Raw genomic sequence first — 25,612 nt, forward strand, 5'->3', positions numbered from 1 at the left:
CATATTAAAATCTACATATTTTTGATATTTACCCTGGGGGCATTTTTTTTTTACCTTTATAAATGGCATTCCCCCAATACAAATAAGAAATGTTGGGGAAAAATACATTTAAACATGAAACTAAACCACAAGTAGATGGAGGCAAGTGACCGTCTTAATGAGTGAGACATTATGTCAATAATGTTATATATTTGTTATGTTATATATTTGTTCAAACAGCGGATTCATTCAAGAATGAGGCAGTTGTTAATGAATGGGTCATTGAATCTTTGACTCAACCAATTCGTTCAAAATGCTGAATCATTCAGTAATGAAAACACGGTTGAGTGTTGCTGTGAGATGCACTATAGTTTTCCTGTGATCTTTGTTTGGAACTATTTTCGCTGTTGAAATTGTGTCTATAATGTAAGTGACTTAATATTAACGACTTGTTTATTGAACTGTCGTATGAAATCAGTGTCATTTTCAATCGTGATGGTATTCTGGAAAACAGCACTCTTGGTCATGTGATGTTGCTTAAACTGTTGTTGTATCATAAGTGTTGTATCATTGTGTGATGTTGTATCATATTGTAATGTAGTCAAGGCAGGGAAGAGGAGAGGCTGGGTCCAAATGCGGACAGAAACTTAATAAAACAAGAGATAATCCAAACTTGAACAAGGAATCCAGAACACTAGGAACACAGGGCAAAACATACACTACATCCTCAGAAAGACAATGAATGACAAAGACTGACTGAAAGACACACAGCTTTTATAGGCCGGGTTAATAAGGTAATAATGCACAGGTGGATGTAGTCACACAATACTGAGTCCAGGCAAAGGTTTATGGGAAACGTAGTTAGTGATGCAATGGTAAAGGACTAGGAAGGAGTGCCCTCTGGTGGAGATTAAGGACACTCCAGCTGGTGGATGACACATATGTTATAAATAAAAACTCCACATTTTGAATTTTTACCGCAGTATGTTAACTGAGTTGCTGCACTCATTTGTTTAGATTTTTCCTCTGGAAGCTGAGTGAGCCTCAACAGCACAACCTTACAATCAGTACACTATATATTATTTGCTATCAACCGCCTCTTACACTAAATGTAATAAAATCAGAATCATTCTCATGTTTTGGTGATTCCTTAGTATTTTTTTTTTTTTATTTATGTTTTAATCAGGCCACTTATCCGGTCGGGCAAGTAAAATTCTCTTTCACTTGCCCCTTCAAAAATTGTCGAGCCCTGCTCAAGACAATCCTTCAATTTTTTTACCCGATATAGTTGCAGATCCGCTGGTGATCATGGCGGTCCGTCCCACTCCGAGACCCATTCCCATGGACATAGACGTCCCCAGCGTCCCTGTGCTGATTCCCCCAATACTATCGGCTGCTGAGTGACCGTACTCCCCTTGATCAAAGTGCGAGTTATAGTGGATCCGGGGGAAGGTGCTGCTGGAGGACAGCTGGTTGTTGAGGGGCATCAGGCAGTCGGGCGGAAGACCTCCCGGGCCGGGTGACGGGGAGAAGTGGTGCGGGTCCAGGGTTCCGTAGTGGTCCATGGCTGCTGGTACGGGGAACGAGGTATGAGAAAGGGTGGAGGACGCAGACGGGTGGTACAGAGAGTCCAGGTGACTGGGAGAACGGGGCGGCTCGCAGTTGGACAGGTGCCGGGTGCGTTGGGGGGTGTAGCCTTTCATGGCAGAATGGGGCGATGCCCCCCCACCCTAGATGAGGAGCATGAGCCCACCGGGAAGAAACAGAAACCCTGGAGAAAAGCAGACAAGAGACAGAATTAGAATATACATGGTGAAAGATGATTGTTCAAGGTTGTAAAACAAGGATTATTGGAGTTTGTTTTATAATATACTAAAATATTATTTCAGTTTTTCTATAATCATTTGTAAAATTTACTAGCAATTTCTGAGTGAAAATTATTTCCAAGTAAATCAAGTAAACCAAATGTTTTTTTTTCCAGTTTAGAAACATAGACCTTTGCATTTATTTTAAAGAGTTTTTGGTTGCTGGGTATTAAACATTTATGAACACTACTAATAGTGATGCTTTGCTAAACATTATTTGTCTTTTTTGATAGATTGGCATGTTTTCAACACAGAGTGACATGTATGATTAACGGAAAGCCGCACAGTTTCTTTACATTGAAAGAAACCAATAATCTACTTAAGTAAAATATTGTACATTGTACTTAGCCACAATGCAATCTCTAGCTCCTTACCATAACTTTACCTATCACAACTAAGTGCCTAACCTGAACCCTTACCCTAAACCTACCCCTAACCTAATTATAACCTTATCCCTAAACCCAAGTCTTGACCCTCAAACAGGCCTTTAAAGGGGTCCTGGACATTGATTTCGGTCTCTCTCTCTTTCTCACACACACACACACACACACACACACACACACACACACACACACACACACACACACACACACACACTTCATAAAGTCACTCCTTCCTGTATAGTTTTATTCTTCCTTTTGACAGTCAAAATGATTGTGGTATAATAAGTGACACAAATTTTCCAAAACCCATCTCTCTCTCTCTCTCTCTCTCTCTCTCTCATCACATGCCAGGATTGTGCTCACAGACGGGCTTCATGGAGGTAAATCGGATTGAAGCGCTTGATTGCCCAGACCGTCTGCACCGTGCTGTCACTCCTGCAAAACCTGCCTTCAGGAGATGAGCTTTAAGCTTTACAGGGACCAAAATCCTGCCTCAGTATCTAGATATGAAAGAGCAGCCAGAGACGGCAAACGGCACAGACGGCAGGAGACATGAGTGAGAGACACAGAAAAACAAAGGGTTAAGTGGACAGACGTGACAGTTGAAGCCGAGCCGCCCATCAGCGGGACATACAAACAAAGCAACATGTTTCCTGTGAGAGGAGGCGCGTGATTTCAGCTGAACTGAGTGCAAAACAACCGCAGGAGCCACAGATGAAGGCAGGTGATGGAACAGCAGAGAAAAGGTCATTAAATCTCAGAAGATGACTAAAAAAAAAAGAGCTTAACATGCTGTTTCCTGCAAAACGCACACACTTACACTGCAAAAAATATTTTAAATCTTGTTAAACATAAAAATATCTAAATGTAGTTAAAGTCAGCATGAAATGGAAGTTGCGATAGTCTTTTCTTCCCTATTGTGACGTATATCCAAATGAAACTTCTTCTGGAACAAGAACAAATGTAGGGTGGGGCTTGCTTTCGTCCATGGGGAATTGATTGGATGGTTGTGGTTTGCTATTGGTGGATCTCATGTGAGTGACAGGTTGCCCCGCCCTTGTCATCAGAGAAGAGAAGAGATGTCGCTGTAAGAGGGAGAAGTTATTTTGATGCAAGATTACGAGGCACGTGAATTTAAATAAATAATTATGTGCACAGATAAGTCATTTATAATAAATACTGCAATATTCCATGAAATAAGAAATAAGAATCCATTTTGATTTCATGGTGACTTTAAAAATGCAGATATTAGGCATAAGTCTAATATGACTAATATGACATGCAGCAATTTTCACGCAAGTAGATTTTGAAAGTTGGAGAAAATTACTAAAATTGCTGGTGATGTAGTGGTCAATATCAACACAGTTCAACAGTTCATATGTTTTGTTTAGATACAGTGCCACCTAGAATCCGAACCATGTGTCCTCAAAATGTAATTTTCCCGCATTTATTTACCATGAGCCTTAAAAATGATCTGCTAAACAGTTACAGTTTTTCTCAGTCGCTTTGGTGCATTTCTCAGATCACAACTGACATTTTCAAAACTACTTGTTCAAAAGAGCAATTTCTCATTCTTTTAAACAAATTGAAAATGCTTTGGTACATTCATGCAATTGATTATGTACAACTGCAGAACCTAAGGTGCTGTAAAGAAACATTGAAAAAACTTTATTTTTAAGTGTAATGGTTCATATTACAGTAGCATTTTTACACTTACAGTAGCATATTACACTTGCAAAATAAACTTTATACAGACACATAGATACGATTGTGATTCCTACAACGGCAGGCCATTTGCCAATTTAGAAAACATTCCATGTCATAAATATTTATGGAATATAACATGTCTGACAGATTTTGATGACTGAATGGATCATTTTACATATGATGGATCACACAATGAAAGAAGGTTTAGAAGTTGTTAAGAGTTTGACAGTTTCGCTGAGAATCAACTCATCGGTTTTGATCAACAAGCCATGTGCATTTATTAACTATGAAAATTGTAGACAAATGTACTTACTCTTTTGCACAAAAACACATGGAATTTGTGTAAATCAATAAGAAATTCAAATCTGATGTGAACAAGAAACTAATTGTTCAGAGATCTGAACATACTGTTTTGAGAAAAAAAGTCTCATTTGAGAATTGAGCCAAAGCAATTGAGGAAAACTGTAAGATCAAAAAGATTTTTTTGTTTTGTGAAATTATTTTCATGACAATGAAGCCTGTAATAAAAACTTTTTTTTTTTTAATATCTAAATAAATACAACCAGCATAAATATATACCGATCAGCAGGGGCGGATCTAGAAAATTATTTATAGGGTGGCAAAGGGGTGGCATGAGGTCTATGAGGGGTGGCAACACCAAAGCAAGCACCCATGCATAGTTTTTGGAGATTTATGGCCTGACATACACAACTGTGTTCACAAACATTGCATTACCAAAATAAATAAGATTTCAATCCATCATGGCACCAAGTAAAGGCACTATATGAAAAACATCAACAGAATTAAAATGTGTCTGAGCTTGTATCACTAAAGGAGATGAGCAGTTTTATTAATATTCCACAGGTTACTTCGATGGTGTAACGAAGCGGGACTCATGGTAAGATCCATCTGCAAGCTTTATTCCAAAAGTAAGCGTGGTCGCACAGGCAGGGTCAAAGCAGGGGCAAACAGGAAAAGCAAGGGCTAGGCAGAATCGTGGTCAGGATACAGGCAATGGGTCAGGGCTGGCAGATAACAAACGTAAATCTAAAACAGAGCAAAGGGTCCAAAGGGCTGGCAGCAGAGTATCGTAAACGAGGAACAGACAGGATCAGAAACAGGAAGACAAACAAGAATCAAGAACACTCAGAAATGTAACAACAGTTAACAAGACCTCACGGTGAGGTGGTGTGAGTGAAAGTCCTTTATAGTCCTGTTAATGTACTGCAGCTGGGTGTGGTGATTAGTGATAGTGATTGGTGGAGTGAGTGCAGGTGATTGGCAGAGAGGATTATGGGTAATGTAGTCCGGGAACTGACAGGAACAGACGGTGATCATAACAGATGGCATAAATCACATGTTTTAGTGCAAGTTAAAGAACAAAAACTTGTTTTTTGCAAACAAGTTTTGAGTTTCTGTTGTTAACAGAGGTGGGAATGTCTGTGTGTTCACCCAGAACAGCCTATCAACTACATACTCTAGCACCACCCCAGCAATTGCAGCAAGAGCCTAGCAACCACCCAGAATCTCCTAGCAACCACCTAGCAACACTTTAGCAATCACCCAGAACATCTATATTCTGGCCTAACCGACCAGTTTTTACGTTTTTTAAACAAGACTTTAAGTTGGCTTTATGACAAGCCAACATAAATTTGTCTTTCAAACTTTTTAATCTAGTTGAAATGAAACAATTCAACATTTTCTCACAACTATAAACACAATCTCAAAACTATGCACCAACTTGTACAAACCTCAAACTTCCATGTCAAAATAAAATGTTTTAGTCAAAAACTTATTCTTGTCTGACATCAAACTTTGGCCTCAGATGACACACAAAACTTAACAAATGCACAGACTACTGCACTGCCCAGTGAACACTAGTGAGATCAATTCATGTAACACTAACAAAAATACAGCTTACTGGGATTCTGGAATTATTTTACAGGTCAATGTCTACTACACTATACAAAAATAAATATACAGTAAAATACAGCAATGATTTTTTTCTTTCCTTTTTTTCATTTTACTATTGTAAATTGATCTGGCAGTAGATATGTATGAACTTGGTATGCACCACAATACAGTATACTGTCAATTACAGTAAAACTAAATTCAGCATCCTCTGCACATTTGGCCAAATTTTATTACAGTATATAAGGTACTATAGCAGTGTATTGGTCTTCTGACACAAGACAGTCATTTCTCAGTTCTGCAAAATACAGTATAACAAATGGCTACAGAGAAAGTTGACAATCACAAGTCTGAGGGTGTACAACGTGCTACAGTTTACTGTACATAGTGAAATTTCCCTCATCTAAAGTACTGGTACTGTGTAAGTTTAAAACCCCCCTGTAAATTATTCATTCAGCTCTCTCTCAGATTTTGACTGGTGTGTGTCAGATTTTGACTACATTTGGTAGCATCAGTTTTGCTACCAAATGTAGTCATTGTTAAACGTTTTGAGAAATGTGTCTTTGTTTTGAGAACTGAGTGAATGGTTTGGGAAACTGGGCCAACTGAATCACTTATAATGTGTTAGCAATCAAGAAAAGCTAAAATAGATTTAGATTCTTACCTAACTAGTTTCTGTGATCGGGATCTTCTTATTGATTTCATGTTACCGTTTCGTCGGATGGCAAAAAGACCTTTATCCATGATGAAAGTGGAGCGGGCGGTCGGTGAATCAGCTCGCAAAAAATTACGAAAATTCGAGGACTTCTGAGTTAGCCGACAAGCAGTAATTTTCGGATTCACGAACAAATGGAAAACAATTCGTAAGTGAACGTGGCTGTGCTGTGTTTTTAACTCCCAAAGAACCGGTTCATAAGAGTCATTTGTTAATGAAGCTGACTACATTGAGCGCGCTGCGTGCAACCGTCATGGACAGTTTATTGAAAGACGTGTTTTCTTGCCATTATTTTGCAATACGCTGTCTTTTTTTATGTCATCACATTGAAGCGCCGCTGCTGAAAAGCAGTAGTTCTTGAAACACTGCTAACATTTATATTTTATTCTCTGATAATTTTGGGGTGGCAGATGGGGTGGCAAAGCTTTTTCTTAGGGTGGCAGTTGCCACCCCGTGCCACCCCGTGCCACCCCGGTAGATCCGCCCCTGCCGATCAGGCATAACATTATGACTACTGACAGGTGAAGTGAATAACACTGATCATCTCTTCATCATGGCACCTGTTAGTTCGTAGGATATATTAGGCAGCAAGTGAACATTTTGTCCTCAAAGTTGATGTGTTAGAAGCAGGAAAAATGGGCAAACGTATGAATGAGTTTCATAAGGGCCAAATTGTGATGGCTGGACAACTGGGTCAGAGCATCTCCAAAACTGCAGCTCTTGTGGGGTGTTCCCAGTCTGCAGTGGTCAGTATCTATCAAAAGTGGTCCAAGGAAGGAACAGTGGTGAACCAGCGACAGGGTCATGGGCGGCCAAGGCTCATTGATGCACATGGCTGGCCTGTGTGGTCCGATCCAACAGATGAGTAGCTCAAATTGCTCAAGAAATTAATGCTGGTTCTGATAGAAAGGTGTCAGAAAACACAGTGCATCACAGTTTATTGCGTATGGAGCTGCATAGCTGAAGACCAGTCAAGGTGCCCATGCTGACTCGTGTCCACCGCCGAAAGCACCAACAGTGTGCACGTGAGCATCAGAACTGGACTACGGAGCAATGGAAGAAGGTGGCCTGGTCTGATGAATCACGTTTTCATGGACGGCCAGGTGTGTTGCTTATCTGGGGAACAAATGGCACCAGGATGCACTATGGGAAGAAGGCAAGCCGTGCGGAGGCAGTGTGATGCTTTGGGCAATGTTCTGCTGGAAACCTTGGTTCCTGCCATCCATGTGGATGTTACTTTGACACGTACCACCTACAAAAACATTGTTGCAGACCATATACACCCTTTCATGGAAACAGTATTCCCTGGTGGCTGTGGCCTCTTTCAGCAGGATAATGCACCCTGGCACAAAACAAAAATGGTTCAGGAATGGTTTAAGGAGCACAACAACGAGTTTAAGGTGTTGACTTGGCCTCCAAAGTCCCCAGATCTCAATCCAATCGAGCATCTGTGGGATGTGCTGAACAAACAAGTCCGACAGGGTCGGCGCCACAGGGGGGCCCCAGGGGGCCTGGCCCAGCCACCTAGGTTACTGTGCCCCCTCACCTCTAGTCAGCACACCACCCTGCCTCGGAGCGCGATTTCAGCCGTTGAGACTCAGCAACAGGCACGGTGACGGTTCCACTGTGCCCTCTTATTCCTGACATATAATTATATATATTTAAAAAATATATATATTTTTTGTAAATTAATTTAGTTTTACTAGAATCAAATCAACTTTGCAACTTTGCATGAAAAACTCGTGACAGGCGATTAACTAAATTATGTCACTAGCAGCTTGTATGTAATTGGTTGAAATATGACTGTATACGTCATGACCTTAAGTATTCTTTTTTCAGTCAACTTCTACTCTTTATTCAATTCATAATAATCTGTATTCGTCTAAAACACCTAACGCGCTTGATCATTCAAGCAATCATGGATTTAAGGAAATGGTTTACCACCACCTCGACGACAACAGTGAAAACTGTCATGCCTAGCACTAGCACTAGCACCACCAGTGATGTCGACAGGCCAGTGACAGAGGCCCATCCGAGCGACGGTAGGCGAGCTAGCGTGACTGCTTCCAGTCATGATGATGATACTTGCCCAGATGATTTGGGAAAAGATGAGCCTTTGCAAATAAGACTAAATTCGTATCCCACACGCTTATTTGGCACCAGAACCAGATCATTTTTACACGCGTGGTTTCAGAAAAGAGATTGGCTCGAGTATTCGGTTAAAGCAGATGCGGCCTTCTGCTACCCTTGCAGAAAATTTAGCGCTAGAAGTGCTACGCAGATCAAGATCGGGCAGCCGCAGAGCGGGACTAGGCTTGACCCAGCTTTTACAACCAAAGGCTTCCGTGACTGGAAACACGCTGTGGAAACAAATAAAGGATTCAGCAGACATGAAATGTCCAAAGAACATTTGACTTGTTATAGTATGTGGAAAGAAAAAGTAAGCCGAATTGATAAAGGTAAAGAAATCTCGACGCTACTCTATGCAGAACAAATACAGAGAAATCGATACTACATGTCGTCTCTTATTGATGTTGTGGAGTTTCTGGTGTCCAACCAATTACCCTTGAGGGGTAAAATTGAGGCCTTTGATCATATGGATGAAGGTGGGAGTGGACTGTTCATGTCATTACTGGAATTCAGCATCAGGAAGGACCCCCAGTTGGCTGAAATTGTGAAAACAATTCCAAAAAATGCAACTTACACAAGCCATGAAATTCAAAATGAACTCGTTGCTGTAATGAGCAGCATTGTGACCGACGCAATAGTGAAAGAAATCGGCGATTCGTGGTTTACTGTGAAAGTAGACGGAACCAGGGACCCTACTGGAATGGAAAACATTTCTATTGTAATTCGCTACTTCAATGAAAAAACACTGGAAATTACAGAACGATTGCTTGTGATGACCATCGCAAATTCGGGTGATGCACAAACCATCACAAACATGATACTTTCAGAGCTGTCCAAGGCAGGCTTGAATGCGTCTAAGATTCTGAGTCAAGTGTACGATGGAGCCGCGGTGATGTCGGGGAAATATGGTGGAGTGCAGCGACTTCTGCAGGAAAAAGTTGGCCGGGAGATACCGTATGTACACTGTCTAAATCACCAGCTGCACTTAGTTGTTGTGCATGCGTTATCTGCTGAGAAAGCCATTCAAGATTTTTTCAGCATATGCAACGCGCTTTATAACTTTTGCCGTAAACCCACGGTTGCTCTGCAATATAGAGGTGACAGACTCAAACGTTTACTTGACCAGAGGTGGACAGGCCATCTGGCTACTGTTGCCGTCATCGTCAGTTCATTCGAGGACATTACATCAGTTCTTGAGCATGTCAGCTCTGCAAGGACTTATGGAGCTGAAGTTCGCATGGAGGCGGTTGGACTGTTAAGGGAAGTGTCAGATGAAAGCTTCATTTTCATCTGCCATTTCATTCACAAGGTAGGCCTAAGACATTTAGGCTATTTTAATTGTGTGTGTGTGTGTGTAAATATTATTTTATTTTATTAAATAACAAAATTCAACAAGTCAACTCAAAGTTTTCTTTAAAAAATGTAAAATAAAATTTGCATATAGGCTATTTTAATTTCAATCATTTAAAATTGATAAATCAATTCTCATTTCAATTCGATAGAATTTTATGAATTTTAAATGCACGAATGGACTAAATACTTTTTTAGTTTTTAAAAGCCTTTTCAAGATTTATGCGCTTCAATTAATAGTACAATTCCATCAAAATTAATTGAATAATGCTTACATATGAATCAAGAATTTAAAATGAGAAGCACACTAGAGCTTAATAAAATATTTTGTATAAATCTTAAATTATAGCCTACATTTAAACTTTTTATTTTATTTATTTTAAAACTATTTTAATTTATGAATACGACTCCCATAAACTAAATGGTCCATTCCCTTTTTGCTTAATCTAAAAATGCTTTATAATGCTCAAGTTTTTACTAATTATTTCATAATATGAATAATGTGTAAGGATTATTCAATTCAATTTGATAACATTTTACTATAGCCATAATCGACATCTTTAAACTTGAAAAGGGATTTTTTCAGTTAAAACAGTTCGACTAAAGATAGTCGTAATATGGGTTTAAATAGCCTGATTTTTAGCATTACTTTTGAGATCCTTCAATGTTCAATTTCAGTTAACACAACCTTTAATTAAATCGTTGCCATAGGTTCTTTTGTTGCTCAATCCTGCCAATATCATTCTGCAAGGAGAGGATACAGACCTTTTAACTGGGATGAAACTTGTATCTTCAGCTGCCGAATGTGTGCGCAATCTCCGCAGCGAAGATGAATTCTGCATTCTCTGTGACACAGTTACAGCGAGCACAAAAGATACACCTGTCTCAGCAAAACGGAGGCGACAGGTAAACAAGAACCTGACTGAATATGTAGTTGAAGAAACAACTGGAGCCAACATCATTGATAAAGTGGAGCTACGCAGGCTGTACTTCAGTGCTTTGGATCATATTCTAGGTGAAATTGAGGTGCGTTTCAGTGAACGTAATTCAAAGTTTGCCGCAGCACTTGCCGCTCTTGACCCAGAAAATGAGACCTTTTTGGATGTAAAGTCCATAAAGCCCATCATGGATTTAACTAATTCTACCATTGTGGAAACGGAGTGCATTGTTGCAAAGCAATATATCTCCAGAATCAAAGAGGAGGAAAGCCAGCAGATGATGACTACTAGAAGACTTCTCTCTGAACATCACAAAGTTCTCGAAGCAATGCCTAGTGTTTTGTCCGCACTTAAACTCGCTGTCACATTCGGGGCCTCTACCGCTATGTGTGAGAACTCGTTTTCTGTGCTCAAGAACGTTTTCACGGACAACAGACGAGCAATGAACCACACACGTAAGTCTCAGCTCGTGCAACTTGCGTTTGAGCGGGACCTTACAAAGAAAATGCGCAACGAATGGAAAGACCTCGTTCTGAGAAAGTTTAACTCCTCCACTCGTCGACTGCAGCTTTTCTAAAGGTAAGATGTGTTTTTTGCTTTTTTGTCTGATATTGATTATAGCCAGTGCTGGTCCGTTTATTATTTATGAGACTGCTGTAGGCAGCGTTCGTGCTCTGTATCGTTGCGTCTGGTAGCCTAAATGGTGACTTGATGGTTGTTGTTTCAATTAAAAGTGGGTGTATTGTGGAGGTATGCCCCCCCAGTGACACAACGAGGCCCCCTCGTTCCGTATGTCCTGGCGCCGACCCTGAAGTCCGATCCATGGAGGCCCCACCTCGCAACTTACAGGAATTAAAGGATCTGGTGCTTGGTGCCAGATACCACAGCACACCTTCAGGGGTCTAGTGGAGTCCATCCCTCGACGGGTCAGGGCTGTTTTGGCAGCAAAAGGGGGACCAACACAATATTAGGAAGGTGATCATAATGTTATGCTTGATCGGTGTATATACAGTAAATATATAATATAATGATTATGAGAGAAGAATAATGTGCATTAAAATAATGTCCAAAATTCTTTAAGCAAAATATTCATATTTCTTTTCCTTTGTTTTTGGTGTGAAATATGACCTGTGCATTGGTCTATATGTGTTTCTGATGATGTGTTTTTCATCCCCTCTGTTTTTAGCCTGAGGATCTGCTCAGACTCTAATAAACATGAATAAGTCGGATGCTGCTTTCAAACATACACCTCTGTTCATTGGAGAATTAAAATGCAGTCTACACAGATTGTTAGTGTGAATGTTTAACTCTAGTGTACAGGCCATATTTTTCAGACTTGTTGGTCAAGCATCACCATCTGCTATGGAGTGTGAGGTGTGTTTAGCACAGGTGGGCTCTGATACAATACACACACACACGCACACACACACACACAGGTTTAAAATGCAGATTTATTAAATATGTAACAGCAGGTCTCTATCTATCAAGGGGTCTGAAAAACAGGCTGCTCACTCATCCTGACAGCAGGGGGTGCCAAGAGGCAAAACATGGTGATGGACCACCTGAAATCAAACCAATACTCTCCTTGAGGAAGTCTCTGAAGTTGAGGTAAAATAAAGTCAGATATGCAGTAATAAGCATCTGGTTCCACCGAACTTCCATCTAAATACAGTGACCCAGTCTACCCGGTCAAAACTTGGACACTTAAGTCATATTCCAATGTCTGAAGTTCATTTCATTATAAAATAAAATATGAAATCAAATGCTTCTATGTGCGTCTCAAAAGCCGCAGGACACTTTTCTTAATCATGTTTTCAATCAGCTGGTGCTCATCAAAAAGCCATTCTTAAACAGATCCTGACCACAGGTTGTGCAAATGACCCTGAAAACACACACACACACACACACACACACACAGGTTTGTTTTGCTATCAAAGTGAGGACATTCCATAGACGTAATAGTTTTTATACTGTACAAACTGTGCATTCTATCCCCCTACACTACCCTTACTCCTAAACCTAACCATCTTAGAAAACATTCTGCATTTTTAAATTTTTAATAAAACATTGTTTAGTATGTTTTTAAAGCTCTTTTAAATATGAGGACTCATGAAATGTCCTCATAAAATATGTTTACGTTGTAATACCCATGTCATTAAACAAATTTGTGTCCTCATAAATCATGAAAACAAGCACACACCTACACACACACACACACACACACACACACACACACACACACACTCATCATCATCTCAAAGCATCAATTTGCCAGAGAAACATCTCAGTCAGACTGAGGAAACCATCTGTTCCCCTCACCACCCCACACACACCCAATCTCTCTCACACCTCTTTCTCACTTTCTATCACTCTCTTTTCCCCTGACTCCATCTACCCATCTACATGAGACAAAAACATAAAGACTCCATCATCACACAAAACAACTGACGACCGACAGACAGACAGACAGACAGACAGACAGACAGATAGATAGATAGATAGATAGATAGATAGATAGATAGATAGATAGATAGATAGATAGATAGATAGATAGGCTGAAGGTGAGTGGTATCAGTGTGTGTCCCTGAGAAAGTCTCACAATAACCTTGTCCTAATTACATTCTTCAGTCCTGCTTTTTGCCCTATTTCCACAGCTCCAAATATATTCTCTCTCTTACATATATACACACATACACAGATGACCATATACACAAACATTAACAAATCAATTATACACAGTTACATGAGGACATCCCGACGCTGCTCATAGCTACATCTGCTCCGCCCATAATGAAAGTGAATCATTCACAGCCAATCAATTCATATTTGATGTTTCATATACATATACATGCAACACAATAACATAAGCTAAAGTAATTTGGGTGGCCAGTGTGACGCTACTGAAATTAGAAACACAGTGACCAATAACCTGTTCTGGTGCTTGTCGCGTTCGTGGCTGGTTAAGACAAAAACTCATTAACACAGAGATTTGATCACTAATCGCATTGCGCCTGGTAAGAACACGGTGTCAAAGATGGTCAAATGTGTTATTAGCTCATTATCTACTTCAAGTGAAGCATTTCTCGCATGTGGACTAGAAAATGTGTGCTGGTCTCCTAATAAGACAGACTCCTTTTCCTTCTACTTTTCTATATTCTTCTGCCCGTTGACATGAGATTAATCAAGTGTGACTAGGCTTTCATTAAAGAAAAAAACTAAATTCTTTGGTCTCCACTTTTTTCTCTTTTAATGTTGAAACAAAATGTCAAAATCAGCATGAAATCCTTTAATTACAGCATGTTTGCTGTGAGCATGAGGCGTATCTCTGCACCTGTGTGTATATGTGTGTTTGCTACATACTACTCATAATTTAAAGGGGACCTATTATGCCCCCTTTTACAAGATGTAAAATAAGTCTCTGATGTCCCCAGAGTGTGTATGTGAAGTTTTAACTCAAAATACCCCACAGATAATTTTTTATAGCATGTTAAATTTGCAACCCAGTCTCATTAGAAAAACGTACCGATAAAATACGCAAAATACATACCAATACAGACATATCCCTGCAGTTTCGATGTGAAATGTCCACTGAGTGGCGCTAAAAGCATGTTCATTTTTTTTTTGTGCCGGAACAGATAAATGTGAATTTGGTACGTTTTTATGACGTTGGCTTTTATACAAATCGCCGCAGTTCTGATTTGAAATTTGCACTCCACTGGATTTTAAAATAATGTACCACCAACACTACACCTAAACCTACCCGATAGTGTTAACAAAAGCAAATGTGACATAAAAAGCATCCATAATCGTGCTGTTTTAGCTTGTTTAGATCCCTCTTCGAGCTCTTTTACCATGACTCGCCTTTCACGGGATTCGTACCCATGACTTTCTCGTCTTAAGTACAACTCCGTATCATGTGAGCTACTGAGCAAGCTTGATATGTCAGAAAAGCGAAACATATGGAGCTGTTTAAGCGATGCAAAGGCCAAAATACAAATCGTGCACTCTGGTAAAAAAGCATTTTGAAGTCATAACATAATATTGTGCAAGGAAACATGAAAACGAGTCTTCATTAATCCATAATTTGACCACGTAATCGTAACTGTGTATGAAAACGATTAAAAGCGCTTGCCGTTTTACTGCCTCTAGCGTTCATTTCTGTTGGAAACTTCAGTGATATGTAGGCATTGGTACGTATTTTGGCGACTCGCGAAAACGTTCCCACATGTACGTCTTTCCTATGAGACCAGGTTGCAAAATTGCCACTTTTTGAGGGTGAGCAAAAACGCACCATTTCAGTGTGTGCCCTTTAAATGCAAATGAGCTGCTGCACTCGGTCTAAGAGGGCGGAGATTCAAAAGTTCATTCTCCTGTGTCAAGAGTCAGTCTGGACGCAATATATGCTATCAGAAACTGCGAATATATGCTGCATGGAGATAGAACAGGTATAGTTTAGTTTAATTACGGTTAACTCATAATGTCTTCTTGTTTTTATCCACTATATTAATACAAGCCTGTTTACCGAGTTTTTGTAACGTTTATTGTACTTCACACAAAATATGAACAAAGTCCTTTTAAGACAAGTCATTTCACTCGGCGGCCATCTTTGAAACGCCTCTCGGGCATCCTGGGCATCATGCAGCTCCTATCTCTTTGAATGGGGAAACATCAGATTCTCCAAAACTGTTCGCCAACCTTCCGATTAAATTTCATATTTGAAATCGCCAATGAAATCTAACAACAACTGGCTCATAAATTTAGTTTCTAAACGCTCGATTCATGACAAAAAAACTGTATTTTTCAGGCTGGATCAAGCTAATTCGCATGCGCAGACCTAAATGCGCGTCTCTTCGGAGGCGCGCGTCTGACTGTTTCTATAGAAACCGGTGATTCTAACGGCCGCTGAAGTGACGTGATGACTTTACCAGTCGGCGATTGGCTCTTGGCTTTAGAAGGCGGGACTTATTCCGCCATATTGCGCGTTACACTTTCTCCCATTCAAAACAATACGAGTGACACGTCTTGTGTTATTCTATAGTCTTTGATATGAAGCATCCGTTTTCACTCTAGAAAATCACTGTAAGAGCTTAATAAAACAGTGCAATGGTGCATTAAAATATTATCCATAAACTCTCTCTCTCCCTTGCATTATCATCAACATACATAGCGAAGTACACAGAAACACTCGTTACAACTAACAGTAAACAAATATATAAAGACCATATGCCTTTTCGGGTGGTGCTTAATAAACTGGTAAACTTTATATCCGTAAATCAACTGCGATGAACTGTAATAAAGTGCTCTCACCTTTATTACTGCCTTATCCAGTATTACTCTAGAGCAGGTATCTCCAACCCTGCTCCTGGACCATCCTCCAGATTCCAGTTTCAACCCTGCTCCAACACACCTGTCTGTAATCATCAAGCAACCCTGAACACCTTGATTAGCTGGTTCAGGTATGTTTGATTCGGGTTGGAGCTAAAATCTGCAGGGCGGTAGCCCTCCAGTAGCAGGGTTGGAGACCCCTGCTCTAGAGGCTGTAAACTGGATCACGAACAGTTTGTACTGATCTATCCTTGAGTAGCAAATTTTTAGCTCAACCTCTGTTTTGTATTGTCCCTTTGTATTGACATTCGTTCACAAAGCAGTCTGGTGTGAAATGATTGTGCAGACATAAATTAATTTCAGTAGAGTTGAGGGAGCATTTTCTTTAAAAACAAAATTAATCCACCTCGTCTTCAGCGGCTCAGATTTAGGGAGTAAATTGAGAGAGCTATGTCGATTAATCCATCCAGCTACAGGACAGCTAAAACCCTTAGGAGACATTCTCGTAAATGCAGCAATGGCGGACTGTGTACAACTCGCTTTGAACTCGCTCAGGGGTGCGTTTCCCGAAAGCATCGTTGGTGAACCATGGTCGTAAGTCCCATTGAACTCTATTGGTAACGACGGAACTTGCGACCATAGTTCGCTTTGGGAAACGCACCCCAGGGCGGTTCTAAGTTAAAACAGGTCTGTCAACATTCGTGGGTGGGACCTGTGGCTAATGTGACGTCACATTGCCAGGAACCTGCAAACGGCTTGTTCTGAGACACTGCTTATGATTTATGGGGATAAAAAAAAAAAAAAAAAGAGTTGTTGGATTTTTATCATTATAGGGTGGTTGTGTATACACACTGCCAACACACACATGCAATGGCCAAACACCATGCAAAAGTGAATTTTGCATAATAGGTCCCCTTTAAAGTAGTTAAACTAAATATACTTTGTTGATAAAGTAAATACATTATAAGATCTTACAGTCAATTAAGCAATGGTTTTTACAGTATTAACAAACACAGTATTTATTAATATGACATACTGCTCAACACCATGAAGCTGAAGTACAAAAAGTTACCTTTTACAAATCAGAATCATAAAATATAGCAAATCTTACTGAGCAAAGAGCTCATTTATTTCTCAAGTGCTTAATGATGTAATATGATACAAGGTCAAAGCAATTGTTTCATTGAGATAATAATGAGCTCTTTCAAAGAGGCCATGTTTGCATAATGTGCTCACTGTGGAAATTAATAAGGAGAATCTGAATTTTAAAGTCAAAATTTACAATTTTAATGCAAATGTGTGCTATGGAGCGTACGACAGCAGCTGAGGACACAACGTTAGGTGAACGCAGAGGACAAGCAAAACTTTTTATCCAAACCACCTTACAGTTCACTCATAACAAGGTTGAAGTATCAGATGGTAATACTATTTTGGTATGAAATGATGAGTTACCAAAACATACTTACATTTGTAGGTCATCCTAATTCTTTGCGCCAAACCCAGCAGGTGAAATTTTCTGTTGAAATAAAACACACATGCAAATAAGTCATTAGCATATATGCAAAACAATTAAAGATCAGTATTATATTCATGAGACTGGTCTCTCGTTTAGAATTGACTATTCTAAAAACAACAGTGGTGCTGTCATGGGACAGGTTCAATGTTTTATGGATGTGTAACAGGAACACAATCCCACTGTGCTGAAAACAGAATCGCTGTCATCAGTCTTTACCTCTTTATCTATGAGCTCACCTTCATGCATATTTAATGCAACATCACAATGCCTTTAAAGTTTCACAGGGCGAAGTTTCATGACCTAAAACATTGCGTCTGAGTAATATGTACATGTCTGTGTGCTGAAGATTACTCTCTTCCTCCAGAACACCGACACCATCCATATTCATGGGATTATAGTACAAAACACTATTAATATACATGAAAATCACACAGTCTCACTGCAGAGAACCGCTGCGCTACACAACAACAGCTGACAAATCTACTACTAGAGTGAACTAAAAAGTGGGGAAAAACATGTCAAATGAAACGGACATTTGCAGTGTTTCTGTGAACAGCTCCTCAGTGTTAGTCTATATATATATACAATATCATTTCAAAGTTTTGGGTCAGTAAGATTTTTTTTATATATATATATATATATATATATATATATATATATATATATATATATATATATATATATATGCCTTTATTTAGCAAACATGCATAAAATTGATTTGCTGTGACAGTAAAGACATTTATAACATTACAAAAGATTTATAGGTAACACTTTACAATAAGTTTCATTAGTTAAAATGAACTAATAATGAACTGCACTTAGACAGCATTTATTAATCTTTGTTAGTGTTAATTAGCATTAACATTAGTTAATGCACTGTGAACTAACATGAACAAACAATGAACAGCTGTATTTTCATTAACTAATGTTAACGAAGATATAGTAAATACAGTAAAAAATGTATTGCTTATGGTTAATTAATGTTAGTTTATACATTAACTACTGTTTAACTAATGAACCTTACTGTAAAGTGTCACCGATTTCTATTTCAAATAATAAAAAAAAAGGTTTCCACCAAAATATAAAGCAGCACAACTATTTGATAATAATCAGAATTTTTTCTTGAACAGCAAATCAGCATATTAGAATGATTTCTGAAGGATCATGGGACACTGAAGCCTGGAGTAATGATGCTGAAAATTCAGATTTGATTACAGGAATAAATTACATTTTACAATATATTTACATAGAAAGCAGCTATTTTAAATTGTAATAATATTACTTCACAATATTACTGTTTTAACTCGATTTTGATCAAATTAATGCTGCCTTGGAGAAACGTTCAAAAACATTTAAAAAATCTTACCGACCCCAAGCTATTGAACGGTAGTGTATAGACAAAAATATATATTTGTCTTAAAAATCTTTCAACAATATTTTTGACATGAATAAAACCAATTACTTTATATGTTACACATTAAGTGCATTTCTAGGTTATAGATAAACCATAATTATTTATTTATTTTTTACAAAATGAGAGCAAAACACAAAAGTATGCAATGATACGAGAAACATATGACATGCACAAACAGAAATGACAGCTTGCCTCTTACAATTGCCTTCTTGTGATCTCTCTCTCTCTCTCTCTTTCTCTCTCTCTCTTGTGTGTGTGTGTGTGTGTGTGTGTGTCCTCATAAACCCTATGTTATGGGGACAAAATGTCCCAACAAAGATGGCAATATCTGAAATCCCAATGAGAAAAACAGCTTATAAATCACACTGTAAACCCTAACTCTCAAAATAATTAATTGGTTTGAGTAGGACAAACTTAAATTAAACAAATTAGTTGTCAAATCAACTTTTATGAGTATTTAGCACTTTCTTTTTCTTTCAAGTTCACAGAACTGACATATTTTAAGTAAACTGAACTGTTTAATTGTTTTGAGTTTTATGAACTTATTTCTTTTAATTTAGACAAACTTAAGTTGAACTAAAACTGAGCTAAAATTTAGTGTTATATGTTTTTTTGTGCAAGCACAATGTTAAGTGGGAGATTTAGTAGTGATTAATGCTTTGTTAGGCTAATTTAGAAGAGTTTCTGTGGGTTTTTGTAGAGTTCCCATCATGGTGACAAGTGTTGCATGTGGCTTATGAGAGCAAGCATGTTACATGATTTATATATGCAGTAAGCATTATACCATACTATTGTTAACATGTTAGCAAATTAGCAAGTTAGCATTTTTTGATTTAGCTTGTTATGGCTAGCTATGTTTACACTACACTGTAATAAAAATGTTTACATTGAGGTTACATGATAATTATAAGTAAAATGCATGAATTAGTGTACTCAAATATTTCAAGTTAAGAACAATTAAAATATATGAGCTAAAAAGTAAAAATCTGCCAGTTTGTCTTACTTAAACTTTGAATTTATTAACTTAAAAGTTTTTTCTTGGTTTTTGCCAATTTATTCAGATTTACAGTGTACTAAATGATGTTTTTTGGAAATTTAAAAATATAGACAGTTTAGGGGTAGGGTTAGAACATATAGTTTATGTCTATGGAAAGTCCCCATAAAACATGAAAACCCAATGTGTGTGTGTGAGTGTGTGTGGGTAATTTCATCCAGTCCTACTACATTCCTAATTAATCCAATCAATCATCTCACAGACTTAATTATGCCACAGATGCAAAAATGATAACAGGGTCAATATGACGATAAGACAATCTCAGGCAAGACATAATACACACAGTTTCTAGCTTGTGTTAATTGCTGAGTTTTCTATTTTTATTCTCTCATCTGCTTTGTTGATTCTTTAATCTACTTCATTGAGACTAGAATGAGCAGGGTTAAAAAGCTCTATGATTTCATCTTTCTAGTTCCTGCTAAACTTTCTCATGTGCCTCATCACTAACACTTCTCAGAGGAAACGCCCTGGTACTAAAGGAAAAACCTTTGCATTTTTAAAATAAAACATTTACATTTTAATGAACCACCTTTTACTGTAGAGGACATCCCCTCAAGGAGTTAATGTTTTAAGATTCTAGTACAGTTGGGCTGAAAACACTGCTCACAAAACCCTTGAACTGCCCTGCTGTGTATCTGTGGCATGATGGATGATCTCATGTTCACATTACAGAAGGACACGTCTGAACCTGAAGCCCCATGGAGAACATCACAGTCTCTAAGCGAACTCTCTTTGCTCTGATGTTTCAAGGCCATGCTGTACGATGGCAGCAAGAAAAATATACCATTTCTATTTTAATATTATATCATTTTTAAAGTGGCTATATTATGCCCTTTTACAAAGTCTTGATTTTGATTTTTGGGCTATACTAGAACAGATTTTCATGCTTGAAAAAAAAAAGCACCTTATTTTTCCCATATTGACATTGTAGCAGCTCCTCTCTTCCCACGGTGCGTTCCAAACGGGATATATCGCCCTCCGAAGGGCACTTCGGAGTGAAAATAATCATGGCCGCCATATTGAAGGGTCGTTCCAAACCAAAGTGCTCAAAACTGGCCACTTCAAAGGGCCCTTCGGAATGAAGGATTTCGAAGGGAACAACTGATGGACACTTCGGGCCCCCATGATCCTTTGCACAGGGAAGTTGTTTGACGTCACAGAATGGGTACAGGAGGTTAGGAGTTCGATTTTAACTATAAAGGTATGTATAATATTTTTCTGTACTACTGTAATATTTATACAAGTTAGATTTGGTACATTATTATGGTCAAAATGACATTGTACTTCAAAAAAAAAAAAAAAACTTTACGGCTCATTTATCAGTCCATTCAAATGTTTCAAATACATAGATACAATATAGCCTACATGCGGTAAACCTAAAATAAATAAATCAGTAAATAATAACGTTAAACGGCGCAGCTTGCACAATTTATCCTCCTTGATTGTCTCGTTAAGATGACGCTGAAGTGCGTTCCAAAAGAACTGTTTTTTTTACCCCTACACCCTTCATCCCTTCAAAGCTCTCACTCCGGAGGGTAAACCCTCTGAAGGGATTAGGGCATAGGGATGAGCCCTTCCGAATGGAACGCAGGGCCAGTCTGTCAGTAACACTCTGTTTAGTTCCTGTCTCTATGAAGCCCCTCCTTCTGAAAAGCACAGTGTGCTCTGATTGGTCAGCTGGACCAGTGTGTTGTGATTGGTCAAGTGCTCTGAGCTTGTTTGGCAAATGTCCCGCCCCTTACCATAACCGTAATTTTCAACACACTATTAACTATCTCAACCAGGCCCCGCCCCTTTATTTTGCATATGCCTTGGCCGGGAATTATTTAAATGAGGGAAACTGTGATGTGTTCATTCCTGGAAGAAAACTCAAATCTACAATGGAGGCGTTTCAGGGAGTTCAGAAACAGTGCGCACTGATATAGAGAATAAACGCTAATATAGTTACCATTCTTGGAGTGAACAGCCTTAGCTCCCTTTGCAGTGACTTTGCAGACATTTTTCATGCTCAAACAGCAGCATTACACATTAAAGAAAGTTGAACATGCAAAAAAGCATAATTGGTCCTCTTTAATATTATTTTTTGCATTAAAATTCTTTGTAACCATAAAGTGCTCTGGTATCTCTGAGCTTTACACGAACAGCCACAGAATGAATCTTTGAAAGCACCACACATTATCTGCATGTACTGTAGTAGTGCATTTGAATATTTCATGACCGTTGTCTTGTCCTTTTAAAATGTCCAAGTCTTGATTTTTTAAAGCACAACCGCAATGTCCTGTTTGTCTGAGAGCAGCAAGAACAGATACTGAGCCACTTAAAAACTAGTTGGGCTTCAATTGAGTTCATAGACTCACTTCTTTCTAAACGTATTACAAAGAGAGCTTTACTGAACTTGAAATAAGCTGCAAACAATCCACCCTTTCAGGCAAGAGACTTTAGATGTTTAATGAGATTGCCAGACTCCCTGACCCTTCTACGGTTTGGAGCGGCTCTAATTGGTGTGAGTTTTTGAGATAACACTTTAATTTCTTTCTTTGAGCAGAATAAATGTAGTATACTGCACGTCCCTGTAACTAAACTTGAGCATTTTGCGATCATCTTCAACTTTGATCAATCAGAAAGTGGATTTTTTTGCAAACGTTTTAAAATCCTTCCTGTGACCCACAACATCTCCTGCTCCTGAATTCATCCGAGACTCTCGCTGACATTAACGCACACTTCAGCTTTTTGCAGCTTCCCTTCCTTACATCCTCCCACACCTTTCCTGAACTTAAAAGATTTGAGTTTTGAACTCTGTCCACCACTGATGTCAGATATTGTCCAATGTCAGATATGGCAAAATTCAACTGTATAAACCACCATTTTGCTTCCTAATGTTCTAATTATCATGGAACTGTCAGCAAATCACCATCTCTAAACCCGCTTATTTCTCCAGATCTGAGCTTCTCTCGGTTTAACTAGTTCTGTTGGATCAGTTGAAAGGGTTTACGCTCCACGCTTGGATTCTTTCACAACTACATTGAGTCATTTAGTTTGCGATTAGGAAAGAGAAGCTCACCAACCTCAATGACATCTCAAGGTGGACGGAAGATTTCTTGAACTTATTCAAAGTACCATTAATTACAACAAAAAAGTGTTACAACTTTGGGTAACACTTCACTTAAATCCTTTATGTATAATGCATTATAATATTATAATTGTAATAATTAATTTTGCAATAATAATATTTATAATATTTGCAGATTCATTGTTACATCTGATATTGGTTGTTTGTGTGTTTTAATACATTGTACTTTCTAAAGGTGTGTTCAATGAATACATAATGTATTATAAATATGGTTACAATTATTCATGAAATCATACAATGCATTATAAGGTGCATTACAAGGTATAATTAATGCATTAAAAATACTTTTATAACGCATCATGGCTTTAAGTAAAGTGTTCTAGACTTTGTTCTGTATTTTTATCTTTAACTATTACAATGATAATTCACCCCAAAATTAATATTTCACCATCATTTTCTCCCGCATACCATTCCACAACTGTATTATTGTCTTTCTTTGTGGAACAAAAGATAATATTTTTAAAAATTTGGAATTTTTTTAAAAATACGAAAGTCGACGGCATCCAGTGTTGTTTTGAACCTGAGGTCAGAAAAATAAACCTAATTTCAAGCGAAAAGACATTTATTTTTTGCTTTAAGATTAAACTCACTTAGTTTTGATTAATTTTTCATTAGAAAAACAAGACTTCTTATGTTATGCCAGTTTTGCTTCTCAAGTAAACATTTCTTGATGTAAGAATGTTTAGATGTTTGTACTGGAAAGCAAGACTGGGGAATAAATTCACTTTTTGCAGTGATTCTTCTGTTTTGCAGAAGAAAGCAATTCATAAAAGCATGAACCGGGTGATTAAATTATAACAGAATGTTCCTTTATGACTCGCAAGAATTTAGAAAAATGTTGTACAGCATCCAGCCTTTCTCTCACATCACATTCAAACAAACATGCAAACTCAAAAAAACCCAAAACATTTTATTTGCTGTGGTGCTGTAGTTTCAGCAGCAGTGAACAGAAACAATAGCAGATTATTTCAGAATGATGCTCCTTTGGTATCAGTGCTGATACTCAAGAACCATTAAAAAACTAAATATCATGATTTTTTTTTATTTATTAAGAACCAGCTCTCAATTCCCAGCCCTGTGGTCGAGGGTCAAACCACTGTCATCACCAGGTGTAAAAAAAAAAAAATCCTAGATCCTAAATGATCAAATGACCTCCATTATCCACAACTGTCCCTTGCAGTTACTTCATGACCCACAGTATATTGAGAATCAGACCCTCTTTGGCTTTTATCTCCTGGTGAGGACTTAAGTTATATCAGGACTAAATCAAAAAGCTGCAGCCCGACTCGCATTCACCCTCCAGAACGTGTTTGTTCTGCTCTCTAATTTGGCCTCTTGTGCCTGCAGAGATACCAGTCGAGTCGTTCCTGGCCTGCGGTGCATTAAAAAAACCTGCCCTCGATACCTCCAAAACAAAATCAAATAACACAACCCTGCTTATTTCATCTCTCTCACCCCAAATCTCAAGAAAGCAACATTGAAACTCAGTTTGCATGCTGGTCTGTTATTGTGGTATCAGTGATTTTTGAATGATCCATAAGTTTGGGGTCGCTAAGATTATTTAATGTTTCTGAAAGAAGTCTCTTCTGCTCACAAAGGCTGCATTTATTTGATCAAAAATACAGTAAAAACAGTAATATTGTGAAATATTATTAGAATTTAAAATAACTGCTTTCTATTTGAATATATTGTAAAATGTAATTTATTCCTGTGGTCAAAGCTGAATTTTCAGCATCATTACTCCAGTCTTCAGTGTCACATGATCCTTCAGAAATCATTCTAATATGCTGAATTGCTGCTCATGAAACATTTATGATTGTTATCAGTGTTGAAAACAGTTGTGTTGCCTCATATTTTTGTGGAAACTATTATTTTTTTAGATTATTTGAAGTTCAAAAGAACAGCATTTATTTGAAATAGAAATATTTTGTAACATTATAAATGTATTTTTTGTAACTTCATAAATTGTCTTGATCAATTTAATGCATTTAAAAAAAAAAAAAAATTCTCACTGACCCCAAACTTTGAAACGGCAGTATATGTGACTTTACATGTAAGTCAGATGGTCTGATACTGTCTAAGTGGGTGTTTCTTGGCTAGAATACACTATAATGCACACTTGATTTTATGCTGGAGGTCAAAGGTCTCTCTACACAAAAATAGCCGCAAAATTACATCAAAGTTTCAAGAGTATG

At 38.1% G+C, this 25,612-nt stretch overlaps 1 protein-coding gene and 1 long non-coding RNA gene across 2 annotated transcripts in view; one reads left to right on the top strand and one right to left on the bottom strand.

The window, feature by feature from the left end:
• Positions 1 to 25,612, bottom strand: part of dlgap4b (discs, large (Drosophila) homolog-associated protein 4b) — a 165,767-nt gene that overhangs the window by 43,293 nt on the left and 96,862 nt on the right. Inside the window, 2 exon segments of the mRNA XM_048200137.1 lie at positions 1,259 to 1,750; positions 17,770 to 17,819. Coding sequence (XP_048056094.1) covers positions 1,259 to 1,682 — 424 coding nt within the window. The 5' untranslated portion in view covers positions 1,683 to 1,750; positions 17,770 to 17,819.
• On the top strand, positions 11,951 to 12,724 carry LOC125274078. Its single transcript, XR_007186181.1, has 2 exons — positions 11,951 to 12,367; positions 12,467 to 12,724. It is a non-coding gene; the product is annotated as an uncharacterized LOC125274078 (long non-coding RNA).

Source organism: Megalobrama amblycephala, linkage group LG8 (assembly GCF_018812025.1).
Source record: "Megalobrama amblycephala isolate DHTTF-2021 linkage group LG8, ASM1881202v1, whole genome shotgun sequence".
Taxonomy (NCBI): Eukaryota; Metazoa; Chordata; class Actinopteri; order Cypriniformes; family Xenocyprididae; genus Megalobrama; species Megalobrama amblycephala.